The 15,577-nt window shown below is 34.8% G+C and overlaps 1 protein-coding gene across 1 annotated transcript in view; it reads right to left on the bottom strand.

Annotated features, from left to right (window-relative positions):
• Positions 1 to 11,276: 11,276 nt before the first annotated feature.
• Positions 11,277 to 15,577, bottom strand: part of LOC128227239 (uncharacterized protein CXorf38 homolog) — a 37,549-nt gene continuing 33,248 nt past the window's right edge. Inside the window, exon 5 of the mRNA XM_052937590.1 lies at positions 11,277 to 11,779. Coding sequence (XP_052793550.1) covers positions 11,277 to 11,779 — 503 coding nt within the window. The remainder of the gene's footprint in view (positions 11,780 to 15,577) is intronic.

Here is a 15,577-nt window from a genome sequence, read left to right as displayed (position 1 = left end):
GCAATATATGCAAAATACAGTTTTCGTACGTGGTATTCAAGTAGATTGGATGGATCAGTATCGTTGTATAGAGCATGGGTACGTGCTCGCTGCCATATCTGTGGTAACATGCAACACCTGAATTAGAAGTTTTCCTTCGAATAAAAAAGGGCCAAAGATAGCATTATAAAAAAAAAAACAGTTATATTACTTTGTTATTCGAGTAGGTCGGTTGGTTGAGTATCGTTGTATAAAGACTCAATGCAATATATGAAATAGCTACCGAGATATTAATCTTACATATGCGTACATTCAACATTGCTATGTTGAAAAATAAAGGGCTGTACTTTGCATTATATGCAAGGAATAGTAATTTGACTTTATTAATTAGGTAGGTTGGTCATTGCGGAAGTTTCAATGCAAAACATGATGTATTTGCAGAGATATTGACTTAAATTTTGTTATATGCAAAACCTTAACCTGACTTTGTAAGTAAAAAAATAAAGGGCCATTATTTGCATTTTATGAACAATAGAGTTATCTTATTCAATAATTTAAGTAGGTTGGATGGGTAAGTACCATTATGCAAAGTCTCAAAGCAAAACATTCACTAGTTGCTAATATAATTCAATCTATGTGCTTACATGCAAAACTGTAACCAGAATTTCGGAGTCGAACAATAAAGTTTAGTTTAAACATATTTTTGCAACGATCGTGAACAATTAATTATAACATTATATTAATCACTCTCGTTGGCATGATTTACCGAGAGAGTGTGGCCTTGTGTTGTGACAGAACCCGGAGAAAACCCACTTGTCCGGCTTGGTGACCACAAACCAAACTCACATGCGCCCAAGTCGGGAATCGAACCCAGGTCGCCTAACCACTGCACTAACCGGACAACCAAACAATCGAACAAAAAAAGGCAATGATGTGCATGAAAGGCAAGATAGAGCTATATTACTTGAATAATCAAGTCGGATAGAAAGTCTTACTCAAAATGAGACACATTAAAATGATAGCCGAGATATTATTTGTTCAATAAATCTTTTGAACACTGTTGACAATTTTGTACCAGACGTACTTTGTATAATCATAGTTTATGGCCCCTAATGATTGCCGGGGTATATGTGTATTCCACTTGTTAACGTTCAAAAAAATATTTAAAGACAATTAAAAGACTTAACCAAAATTACCTATACTTTTTTAAAACATAAGTGATATTTTGTATAGTTTACAAATACCAGCTCAATACATAATACTTCTTCTAAGTAATCATAAGTTGGAGCCAGGCGGTGCATCTCTAAATCGCCAAAGCACGTTTGCTTCACTAACGCAAACATATCCTTTTTAAAAGATAAATCTCATTTAGGAGAAGTGTAGTGCACAGACACCATAACTTTGGGTGCATTTTTATTTTTTTGCCCTTTGTTAATTTTCAAAGTTATCCTTTGTTGTAAGGCGAAGTTAATACTGTTATTAATTCGGCGGTGGAAATGGCAAACTCCACGACCACCGGAACACTCAATTGACGCTCTAACAAACTGAGCTAAATCAGGAGGCTGGTTCTTACCCTTGACACACTACAATGGCAAGGATCAATCAAGCAAAGATTCCTATAAAACTTAGCTGTGCTCTGATATCGTTATGAATGATCATCTGATGAAGTAAAGATTTTTTAAGATTTATTCTATTGACAATCAAATTAGGTACAAAATGTTTGCTAATTTAAATATCTATTTCTCGTTATCTTCTATAGGTATTGCCATTCAAACGAGAGAGCCGCCAAGAGGTGTTTAATTGACACCAATTAAACAGTATTTAAAGTAGTTGTTCTTAAATTTCGTTTTTCGTTAATGTTTATACGATTTTATAAAACCAAGTTCATGGCTTTGCATCACTGGTTTATTACTAGTTCTGTCAATGTAATGTTTTTCGAGTCACTAAAAATGAACTGTTTTGAACATTGTCAGTTTTAATGAAGCAATAATACACAATTGCAGTACTGTAATTTATTGTGCGTGCACGTTTGGCTATCGGGAAACTTATCACCCAAAATGTATTGCAATCAAAGCGACGCTCATTCGTGCCATCCAAAATAATAAACTTATTTATAGTCATTGGCTGGCTTGGCCACTTGCTGCGGCCCTACAGATGAGAATGGGTTTACTGATGACGGCGACTAAATTGGTGATGTCAGAAGACCGAATTATGACAAGAATAGTTACTGGACTGACGGTTTGCTTTGTAATAATTGATGATGAAAAACATGTGACAGATCAGGTCCATTGATGGAATTAAACCGACTTACAGTAAAACAGTATGGTACTCTGTATTTATTTAGATGAAGACATGCCGACCAATGACAGTGCCGAACGTCTCATGGTCGCAAATCGACCGATCATGACGGACCAACATATGACAGCGAACGGTCTTAGTACATCGAACTCATCGCTGATAACACATCAACCAATGACAGAGGAACAACTGATGACGCAATCTTACAGATGCTAGCGGATATTATAGTGATAAAATGTAGTAGTTATGTTCAATGTATTAGAAAATATTAGAACTAAATAACTGTCTAACTCTTAATTTGGTGTTTCTAAAGTACGGATAATTTAGCTGACCTTGTACCATGATTGAGATTGAAATTATTTGTCTCGCCTTAACATAAACTCCCATATGGCATGGTAACAAAAAGGCGGAGATTACCTGGGCAATACATTTCGTGCTGATAAGTTACAACGCTTTTGACTTATACGCACGCAAATTGGAACTTTCCCTTGAAAACCTGGCTCAAATTCACCTACTACCGTCGTAAATGAAAGAATACAACCGCGTTTAAGCCCTCATATATAATTTCAATAACTTCGGTTTTGGGCGAAGTAACTTAAGCATGAAGAATGTATAACAAAAGTAAATAATGGTTCGAAACATGCGGACCATATAGATAAGGAAGGAAATTGATAATGATTACTGATTAATATGTGATTTCATGGTCTGGTTTTACTTGTTTTTACTTGTACAGATAAATAATTTGTTGTTTGTGTTTTTTTCGCTCCGTTAGTTGAGGTAATGCTAAAAAGTATGTGTATCAATCATCTAATTTAACTTGCAAATTCTGGCAAATTACATACTTTTTTTCATTGATGTTAAGTTAAAATAATGAAGCATTTCTAGCATAACATGATTGAATGTTTGATCGAACTTTGAAAGTAATTTGCAACACTTGTTCTTACAATTAAGATGTCATCCCGGAAAGCGTATACTAAGTGAAAATCTTAAAAAGTAAATATCAATAGTTGACATTTATATAATGTTTGTGAAAAGCCACTAATATCGTAACTAATGGGATTTTGTTATACGATTCACGTTTTTTTTTAAATACTTTTTTGTATAAAACACTGTGATAGGCAATCAATCATTATAATAAACGTTTTCAAAACTGCGGTAGAGCTCCAAACGTACATAGCATGTATAGGAATTATAAGAAAAAATAAACAATGCCATATAAAAATATTCATTCAGGTAGCTTATACATATATATATATGCATGTACTCAACAAATAACAAATGTGCTAATATATATATCATGGTTTAGGCCGGATGCAAATTTAATCCTTTGTTTCTTAATGCGCATGAAACTTTTGTTATTAAAATAATGGAGTGCAATCATACTCCCTAAAAATGGCTTCATTTGGTTAAGAAAGGGTATTCAAAAATAATGTTTTTAAAACGAAAATAAATAAATGCGGAGATGACTGAGAAACTAAATATTTTATTTGGCCTTACACTTACATTCTTTATTTCGTGTACAATAAGATTTATTAGATTCTTTTTGTTGAGTTTATGTTTTTTGTCTCTCATAAAGAAATCGACATTCAACTCTTGGACGCACTATAATGTTGAGATATAACTTACTTTTAAAACTGAAATAATGGACGGTTTTGACTTCTACTTTGAATACAAAACATATTTGAAATGTTCCGATGCTTCTTTAAGTTTAAATTCCCACAATGAGAGTTCAAACGATATTGTTTGCACTTTATGTAACTGATAACTGCCTTAGTATTTTGAAAGCTTGAAAGGAACCTACTTATTTACACATTTTCATGAATTACATTGTCTTGGACACAGGAATGTTTTGACAACTTCTGAGACAAAACTAGGTAAAATAGGTGCGTCCATACAATATCTGAACTTCATTTCAGTCAAACAGAACATAAAGTAAGGACGTTTTAAAGGACAATTTAAAGTTTCCGACAATTATATTTTGTACCCAAACAGTTATTTCTTTATTTAACAAATTTTCATTGGAAGATTATTAGAAGTAAGAACCAAGAGATTACCAATAGCAAAGTCAACAGGTGTGGTCCATGCTCTTAATCTAAGCAGTAAGAAAAAGACAAATGGTGGTTGACATTGTTTGCATTGTAGCAGAAATTCTTACAGCATGCTTATTGTTGTTAACTCAGTATATGAATGGCATTATATCTGATATATCTTTGCCATAGTTTGTATTTCAGTCTAAACGTTTGAGGGGAATGGTGTAAAATGCCAATTTAACTCAAATACATCCTTGTTGCAACGTTCAACAAATACAATACCAAATGAACGTACATGTAACATTAATTAAAATGTAAAATTATTATATCAAATAAAAATTACAATGAGATGAAAAATCTGCTCCACTATATAACAGGAGACTGTTTATTTGAAAATGTAAACACACAATAAGAAGTCGACCATATGCATTAAAACAGTTAACTGTAGAAACGCTAATATTTACAACTACATAATCGTGTTTGTCAAAGTGTTCGTTATGTGAAAGTTGACACCGCTAGTTCTTTAAATGGATTGTGCTTCAACTCACAGTTCTTGTAAGGGGCCATGTTTTGTAATGAGGTAAGAAGAATGATCAAACCACTGTTGACGGTGCTTTTATGAATACCCATATTCAAGTGTTCATTATCCTGGTAGATCAAGACATTTTATTTAGTATCAGTACTTGAGTGTTGATAGGTATAATCTTGTTCACAAATGTGTTTTTGAAAAATATATAGCACATAGGATATTAAAAATGTCAACCCATAAATATTTGCAGTGCTATCTCATCGTCGTGACGTACGCGGCATAACGGCATGAAAATTAGAAGCCTAGCGGCCTGGCGGCCTAGCAGCGTGTAATTGGCGGTTTGGCGCCCTAAAGTCATCAATTAAGTCAGATTTAGCAGACCAACTTTGGTTTCTATTTCAAATCATTTTTAAGGGTTGTCTTCGAAAAGAAAATTTAAATGTATGATTTTTATGTAAAATTATCATCCAGTAGCAATTTTCAATATTTTTCAAACAAAATGAACGTGCAATCCAGCGGCCTAGCGGCGTAAAGTTAGTGGCTTGGCTGCCTAGCTTGTTTTCTTTCTTTTTTAATAACAATGTTATATAAATTACATTTTCATTCACAAAATAAAATTCTATATCGATTATGAACATTTCCCCTAAATGTCGATCCAGCGTCCCGAATTATTTCTATTCACAGCATTTTGTATCCGGTTTCTTCAAAAAGCCATTACAAAGTAATTATTTCTATGCACAAATTCGACAGCGATTATCAACATTTTACCAAAAAGTCGATATAGCAGGCCAGCGGCCTGGTGCCCAAGTGGCATGTAGTAAGAGGCCTGGCGGGCTAGCGGCATAGAATTGTTAAAAAATATATTTCAGTGCATTATTTATGCGTTTCTTCTTAAACATAGATAAGTTAATGTTTTTTAATCACAAATTAACATCCTATAGCGATTATCAGCAGTTGTACTAAACGTCGATCAAAAAGCCTAAAATGGTTTCTTACTTCAAAGCCATTTAAGATGGTTGAAGCAATTAAATTAATGTTTTTATACACGAATTATCACCCGGAAGCGATTATAAATATTTCCCCATCAAGTCGATCAAGCAGTCCAGCGGCCTGAAGTTTTCGGCCTGGCGGCATAGCGACGTGAAGTTAGCGGCCTTGCGGCATAGTGGCGTGAAGTTAGCGGCCTTGCGGCTTACCGGCCTTAATGTATTGATCTATTAAAAACCTTTTTGGGGTTTTCTTCTTAAAGAATGATGTTTTCATTCACAAATCAACAACCTCTATATATGGTCAGCATTTTCACAAAAAGTATATCTTTCAGACCAAAATTGCTTTCTATTTGAAAGCATTTTCATGCGTTTTCTTTAAAAAGTATAATTTAATTTATTCAATGCGCAAGCGGTTATCAATAATTCGTTTTAAAAATCCATCGGCTTTAGGTTTCCGGCCTGGCGGCCTTATTTCTTTTATTATTTCAATGCATTCATATCGTGGCGATTATCGTCAGCCATCAACATTGTCGATAAGGCAGACATTTGTTTTCTATTTCATAGATTTTTTTTAATTGTTTCACAAACAATTATGAATTATTGTTTTTTAATCACAATACCTGAAGCAAGTAACATAATTTCCTTAAAGAAGTCGCCCTAGAGTTGATCTTTTAGTCAAGCGGCATAGTTGCGTGAGGTTAGTGAATTGGCCGGTAAATGACTTCCATTATTAATGGACTGATTTTCTTGTAACCATGCACAAGTGTTAACCACATCAGATTCGTAGCTCAAAGGGCAATAGCACAGTGCTCTTAAAAAACTTTGCCATGCACAGTCGGATTATAGAATGCCTTGGCACAAAAGTTTTCTATAATATATAAACGCGTGGCGTGCATAATGCAGGTCCGTAGCTCAACAGACAAGGTCACAGTAACTTTTTGACTATGTGGGTATGATGAGCGTGTTGTTCGTGTTATGCCTGTGACTTTTTTCATGATTGGGTCTTTAAAAGACTTGGAACAACTGTTCACCATAGCATTACGATATGCCTTATTCAAGAACTAAACATATACCTTATACGTCAAGATCACAATGTACTTTTGGATATTTTCTTTATGTAAAGTGTAGTGATGTTGCCGTCTGTGTTGACTTATTTTTTTTAAGTAAATAACAGGAGTTTAGTTCTTAATTGGTTACATGTTCACATATTTAGGCCAACACTCAAACCTCATTTCTATACATAAATAGATATACATGTATTCATATTTCAAGGTCAATGTCATAGTTCAATGTCATATGATTTCGTGCGTGCTACAAAAGTCGTTAACCCGTTGAAGGATTTCTTTTTGATAAGTTGAGCATTTGACCCTTGTTTAAAGAAAATCCTTACAGGGGTTTACGAATTGTGTAACAATTTAAGGTCTCTAGGCCGCAAGTCCGCCAAGGTACGCCGCTAGACCACTTGGCTGATATATCAATATAAATATTGCAACTCGCATTAAAAGGCTCAACAGCAAATGTCTTGAAATACATAACAATGTCAACTTATTTAAGGCCGCTATGCAGCTAGGGCACCAGGCCGCTAACTTCACGCCCTCAGATGCCGCTATGTTTTTTGAAACAAAGTGTTGATAATCGCTTAAGAAAGATAATTTTTTCCATAGAAACATTAATTTAAAGAGGCCTTTAGAAGAAAACGCATACAAATTGCTTTCAATAGAAAACAATTCTGAGCTGCTCAAACGAAAATTAACGAATATGCTGATAATCGCTTAGGATTGTTCAATTATGAATAAAGAAAAACATTTATTTATCATTGTTTAAGGAAACAATGCATGAAAAATGCTTTGAATGAGAAAACAATTTTATGCAGTTAGGCCGCTTTTGTTACACCACCAGGCTGCTGTATTGCTTATTCAATGTTTTGGGAAAATGTTGATAATCGCTTTAGAATAATATATTGTGCATAGAAAACATCAATTTATAATTGTTTCTTGAAGAAAACGCATCAAATATGCTTAAACAGAAAACAATACTTGGCTGCTCGAAAGATTTTTTGGGAAAATGCTGATAATCACTATTAGATGTTAATTTGTGGGCAGAAACTATGAATTAATCATTGTTTTAAAACGCATAAAACATACTTTGAAATAGAAATTACTTTCGGCCGCTTTGCCGCTAGGTCGCTAGCTTCACGCCGTTAGGCCACTGGGTCGCTTTACTGCGTGATCGATATTGTAGAAAAAAAATGATTATCGCTATATGATGTGAATTAAAAACATTAATTTATCGTTGTTTTCTCAATTAACGCATAAAAACTGTTTTAAAATAGAGAACAATGTTATGCCGCTAGCCCGCCAGACCGCAAACTTCACGCCGCTAGGCCGCCAGGCCGCTAATGTCACCCCGCTAGCCGCTTACTTCACGCCGCTAGACTTCTAGGCCGCTAATTTTACGTACGTATCATTGTGTACAACGGATTGAACATTTCTTACTGATGTATCACATCGCTTACGATACTTGCATACTTCGAAGAAGTCGCGTACTTTTACAATTCGATATTCACTGGGTTTGTCTACCACGTAAATCCCAGTAAGTTTAACAATAGCGTCGGTATATGCATTTGTACTAATCACGTGACATTGGCATGGTAAAATGACGCAATTTTTACAAGGATGTGTTTTATTGTTTATATTATGTAAAATGATGTGTTATCGGCCTTATACTAGCTCGTATTGACAATTCTAGTTTTTTGGCGGAAATTAAGAATTCACCGATGTTGGGACCATCTAGTGTCAAGCCCCTTTAAAAAATCACCACCATGTGACTTCTGTGCTTTGCTAATTTAAAAGGTTTCATGTCTGTCGTGTATTTATATTACCCGATGGATGTATGAATATACCTCGAGTGTTACCACTTGGCAAATGTAACAGTTTAAGATTTGTATCTCGTTATAATATAACTTAAACTCAAACAAATGTAACAATGTATGCTGTTGCACTTCAAATGTTGTTAAAAAAATATTTATGTGCTTTATAGTATTTTAAAAATTAATAAATTAATATTCGCATTAAATGTGCAACACGCATGTCCATTAGACATTCGTAAGCGATAGCCATGTATGGTGGGTAATAATTATCCTTGAACAAAATAAAATAGTTTTTACCCGAGATAGTAGGGCAATATTGGACCGACGGCAGTTATAAGGCAAATATATTGTGAAAATTACGATATCTGGCAAATATTAAATTAACGTCGGCTCGGCATTCACTTCCGCAGACGATGTACTGTTGTATTTACACGCTACTTATTGTTGTGGTGATTGTTGCATTTCCCACTGTTACACAACAATATTATGCAAATGATTCGTGAACTGTGGCTACATGTTGACATCAAAATAACATCGACCCGACCCGAATTCGATATTTAATATCATATCTTAAGTCTTAAATACGTCGGCCCAACTTCAATGTGATATTGTTAACAGATGTTGGACCTATCAAAGCGGACCGATATCAAACCGACATTTAACTGTCGTCTGCCCGATAATGTTAGCGACATCAGTTAGATATTGAAATGCGTGTTGATAAAGCATGTCACTGACTTCATTTAGATGATAGGTTTGTTGTTAACCGATACTATCTTCAACGTTAATAATTATTCTATAAAATGGTTGGAAATCAAACCATAATTTAAATTATTTACGTTTTATATCTCTCTGCGTTTTCAAACTTATTCTTAACACTACCATAACACTTACCATATTGTAACCGAGAGAATCGTCGCTTTGTGCTAGTAACGCCGTCATCAACTGTGGTGCCCTTTGATGTGTTCTAAACATAACGTCTAACTCGTGGAGATTGAGCAAATGTGGAATCACAACGTCAGAGAAAGCAAGACCACGTAATGCGAGTTCTTTAAGGTGTTTGAGATGTCCAAGGTCGAGTTGTGAATTATTTGATAGACTGGAACCATCGACGCTTAGGTGTTCAACACGTTGAAGTTTGCAGAAGATGTCCTCAGCTTTACATGGCAAATCAATTGGTTTCAATGTGAGTTTTTTCAAACATGTTATATTGGAGGACAAAATTGAAGTTACCAGTTTGACTGCACTTACGTTACGACTGAATTTTATTTCGCATTCTAATAATCCATTCAAATTCAATAGGTTTATGTCCTCACAGGTAACATTTTTCAAATGAAGAAATTTTAGATTAATGCATGTCTCTAAATCCAAAACACTTGGATCTTTCTTGTACATCAACACAGAAGGTATGTCACGTTCCTTAATGTTTAATGACACAATATTTGATTTGTTTTTACCGCAGCAGTCTGTCATTCGCTTTTCAAAACGGTCTTTTTCATCAAAATCATCATGATCATCATCATAATAATGATAATTATCATCATAATTATAATCATCATCATCATAATCATCATTGGCATCATAAGCGTAATTATTATAAACATCCAGGTAATCACGATAACCACGAAAGACAATATGCTGATGCATGAGCTCCATCCCGGTGTGTCCTTTTTTCTCCGCCTCCTCATATCCTTTCAGTAGCATGGACTGGAAGGACGATGCTTTTTCAGGTGAATAACCGGTTCTTTCAATGTCTTCAGTAAATATTTCATTTAATGTCTTCGAAAACACTTCAGCAGCAGTTATATTCAGGCCACATAGAAACAAAAACATCTGAGTCAAGTTAAGCACCCCTTCTTCCATGTCATTTTTATATAATTCCTGAACGTGTTGACAATGTTTGAACAAATCGGATCCGCAATTCGCTAAAAACAATGCTGCCAAGTATTCTTGAAGCGTTTTATGTAAAAATTGATAAGACGGGGATCTTTCACCTATTTTATTACTGCAAGACATGATGCCAGATTCAAGAGACATCCGTTGGTACTCCTTCTTTAACTGATCCCCTCTAATGCCAAAAACAATGGAATCGTCCTTATTTGCTGACAACAGTTTACTGAAAGCTAATTCACTCAAAGAATCCAGAAATTCCTTCGGAATGTCGTTGTCCTCTATTTCCTTCTTGTCTGCCATTTCACACCACCGTTCTTTTATTATTTCCTTGTAAACTTCAGACTGAGACATGTTTGCCTTTAGTTTGTTTCTGAACCAGAGCCAAACAACGTGAACAAGCACGATTGGAATACCCCTGAAATGCCACAGACCTTTCTTTTTTAGGGTTTTAACGCAGGTATTTGGACGTTTGTTTACTTCGTCTTTCTGAAGTTCCTGAATTACTCTCCGAACAAGTGTTCGAGGTGACTGAACGCCCTGCATCTTCACATGGTTGCCAAGCTTTAAGCGGGTTAACTTTAGCTCCGCTAGTTTGTATGGTCGTGTTGTAATCAGTGTTGTGCAATTCATCCAACATGTTTCAGCATGAGGAATTCGTTCATCACGCTTACAGCTACCATGTTTCCACTCGTCTAAACCATCAAGCAGAAGAAGACAATATTCTGATTTAAAATCTCGGCTAACAGTTCTTTTGACTCTTTATAATCTGAATTGATCTGTTCAATCAAACACTGCAATATCATATCCTTGATGTTGCATCGATCTTCAACTTCTCGCAGCCTAATGTAGAATAAGAACACGAACTGGCTTAACAGGCTGTCTTCTTTTGTCTCCCCTGTTCCGTCCTCCTTCAATTTGCACCAGTCATCGACAATCTTTTTACACAGCGAGGACTTCCCTGTGCCCGGTTCTCCCTCCACAAATATTGTTTTAGCCATCATGTCATTGTCACTCAGAAATATCTGATCTATTTTTAATATATATTCCTCTGTTATTTTACCATATTTGTCTTTCTTGGTCTTCTTTAGTTTTGGCTTTTCATATATGTCCTCTACAGCTGCATCAAAGTCCAATCGGACTTTAATTCTGACAGCATCGGTTGCTTGGTAATGGTTTAGCAACTGTTTCTGTAAATCTGAAAAACATATAATTTTTCGTTTAAGGTATTTCGAAATGAAGTACTATTCAATAATAATGTTAGTATCAGATGTTTTATGCTGTTAGCAAGTAATAAAAAGTTAAACCAATGCTTTCCCTAGTTACATGCATATTTGACAAACAAATAAGTTGATTATTGAATTTCTAATAAAGGACAAAAATTAGCGGTTGTATTATTAAGTGGGATGTGAAGCATTACTAAGCTTATGTTCGATGGCATTGTTATAAAGATCACTTAGTAATTAATAACAGGAATTGACTAGACATTTGCGATAACAGCACAAATGTCATGACAACTTAATGTATAATTCTGTGAGTTTCAGTAATGCATTGTAGTTCAAAATGTATGGCGGGTGGTGGTGTTAGTAGTCCCGGCGTGAGCACATTGAAGTGTCCCAGAGTGACAGTTCAACCACCGCACACCTATCCTGGGCATACTATCAGGCGGTTAACCAGTACTAGGTGCCTTCACCTCTGCAAGGAACTGACATTTTCTGTACATGCCAGGGGCAGTGGTACAGTGCGAATAGTCGTTCAAAGGATTTCATAACTAATCACAACAGAAGTAATCTGTTCCGCCCGGGAATGGAACCCGGGTTGTCCGATTCATAGTCCAACGCTCTACCGATTGAGCTAACCGGGCGGACTATGTATGGCTTTGACACTAATTCCTTATAAACGAATGTGTGATCCTTGACTTGTTGAGAGCACGAGGTTTATGTGCCACATATCCTAATGCAGCTGAAAACATTCATGGAAGTTAGATTGAATTCATATAAAAAACTAAAAGACTCAAAGGTCATGTAAGAGACACGAAATATTCTATAATATTCATAATGTACATCGTTGCCATTACAGATGACAGAAGTCCAGGAATGATGTGTATGTAGTGCAATAGTTCAAAACCAATATATCTTTGTGAAAAATCTTCAAATAATAATATATAAAGAGCAGGAGCAGTGTCGACGACGAAAATCTTTTACTTGTCCTTTACAATTCTGTGGAAGTATAATGAAATTTAAAAAAAACCGATTAAGTTTTGAAGAAACAGTCATGCTATGAAACATATTTTGTGATGATACATCGTCTTCCAAGTCTGACACTGACCTTTGTGTTTTCCTTTTGTGCTCTAAAGGTCTCTGAACTTGTATTAATGTTCAATTCTTTGTTAAATTAAGAAGTCATGACCAAAGAAATCATGTTGCCCTGACAACTGAGAATGAGTGACACATCTTTTCATCATACTCTACAATTTTGTGAAAATTGAACTCTTTTAACTCTCAAAAGGTTAAGACACAAAGTACTGCAACTCCCGTATTAGGATACATTGACTTTCAAGTGTGACCTTGATCTCTGAGATCCGCTCACGAATTTAATGCACAACCAGCCTTCTCATACCGTTGTAAATTCCGCTAATTAAGAATAGAAGTGAGTTAGTTATACCTAACTTCATACGAGTTATAAATGGTGACCGACGAACAATGCTACTTATATGTTTGTCCATCCGATTCAATATATTATGTTTCTCCATTCGGGTGGGGGGATAAAAAATGTTAACTGGTTCATTTTACCATAATACTCTTATACATGTAAATGAGAAAACGTCTGTTTAACATTTGGCAAATGCTTGTGTAACAACATCAAACTTTTGTTATATAATATATACTGTTAGTCCAATTTAATTAGAATAAACCTCGTTAAATCGTTTGTAAATCAATCTTTAGTGGCAAATATGCGACACGGGAAGAACCTTTCCTTATAATAAAATCAAGTTAAGGACAGATACAACCATAGCTCAACAGTCTAATTTTCTGTTGTTGCTAAAAAGCATTTTCTGAAATTCGATTATCTAACAAAATGCAAAAATGAATTCTTTCTTTAAAAATCCAATGTTTGTGTACAATGTCAAATGTATTTCTTCGCCATCAACGATACAATTTATATGTTTAAAAGGACAGCTATAGTTGGTTTCCCTGCTAGAAAAGTTATGAATACGCTTATAGTGTGGATTTTATTACACAAAATCTAAAATAAAATAAAATATTTGGAAACATGAAGTTTCAATCTGCGTGGAACTGTTTTGCGTTATGTACCTACTGCTCGAGCATTTAAGAGAAGACTTCACGAAACGAAACTTCACAAAAAATTTACTTTCCTTCGTAGGTAGGCCACGGAAAGGGTTTGTCGTCAAACTAAAGTGTCTCAAGTGGGCAAATGAAATAAGACAGTGTGAGAAATCCATGAAATCAAAGAAAAGTTGTTGATTTCAGTTCAAAATCCTGTTTTACCTCACTTGTGACCATACAAAAAATACTATGTTTACTCGTGGCTGCGCAACTCGTTATTTGCCTTTTCTATAACCCATCTTGAAATAAAATACGATCTTCACGGAAATTTACATAACCTCTTTTTCATCTACTTTAACTTTAAGCAAGCATACAAAGGAATAGTAGTTAAGGATTATCTTCATTTGGAATATTTGTACTCATACGCCAACTGAAGCCTGTCGTTATTACCCAAGAGTGAAGAATATTCATTCAAGCAAATGTGAGAGTATGCGCGCAAAATGCTGCATATTTTCAAGTATCAATTTTATCACATACTTAAATGCCAAATACTCCCCCTTCGAATCCTTTACAGAGGCTACCCCACCCGTTTTGACGGTGCCCCAAAGTAGGCATATCACCGTCCAAACTACAGAACAAATTACACATTTAGCTCGCACCAACGTCGAAGGAAATATTTCGGTATTAAATTGTTTCAATGCGAAGATAATTGTTATTGCTGCTGCAAAGATTCAAACAGTCAAACGTAAACAAAGGTTTAAAAAGTAGCAAATATGTTAAAAAATGCATATAGATAGTTGTATATCAATGCGCAAAGACCGCCCTCTGAGTTGCAATGCTAATACATTTCAAATGATCTTACATGAAATATATCCATGTACCAGACAAAGATGTTCGAAATTAAAATATTTCCAAATGAGTACTGATGTACATGTTTCCAAACCATAATTATATCAATATTTTTAATATCAATATTTTTAGTATCAATATTTTAACTTATATCGAAGACTATTTATGTAAAACCATTAATTTCGATGTGTTGATGACCCGACCAAACATGGCCCGGATTTTGGAATATATTTAAGATGTCGGACCAATCGATTAATGTCCGTGGAATTTCCTTAGTGTGCTGCTTTAAGGCATCAAACTGGATTTAAACAATGGATCATTAGTACAAACAAGGGTTATTATAAAAAAGATGTACATCATCACATTGTGGTAGTACACGTTGAATTCAACCCAGTATCATTTATGACTGAAATGTATCTGGTGAAATAAAAAACTATATCTATATTCTAATTACCCACTATAGTTAAATGGTGATATTCAAACTAAATCACGGAAATACGAACTTAGTGAAATTCCAAGCAAGAAAAACATCGTTTTGCAATGTGGCATAAACCAACAGGTTTTAAACCAGTCCATGTTAATAGTGGTTGCCAGTATAGATTTGAAAATAATGCCAACAACACAACAATATGTTATCAAATATTTTGTAAAAACAAATCATTATTATTTAAACATCCTTCGAGTTATTAAGTTTTAAATTCTTCGCGAATAAAGTTACTATTTATGATCCAAGCATGATGGACACAGGGCTAGCCCGTCTATTATATCGGAACCCCACTTAGCTGCCTTAAACGCTAAGATTTGAAATCTACAAAATATGTATTTTTGACTAGACACAATGTATGTGTAATTTACTTATA

This window comes from Mya arenaria, chromosome 1, assembly GCF_026914265.1.
Source record: "Mya arenaria isolate MELC-2E11 chromosome 1, ASM2691426v1".
NCBI classification, from domain to species: Eukaryota; Metazoa; Mollusca; class Bivalvia; order Myida; family Myidae; genus Mya; species Mya arenaria.
The sequence above is the reverse complement of the archived record's forward strand: the minus strand, read 5'-3'. Positions and strand labels throughout refer to the sequence as shown.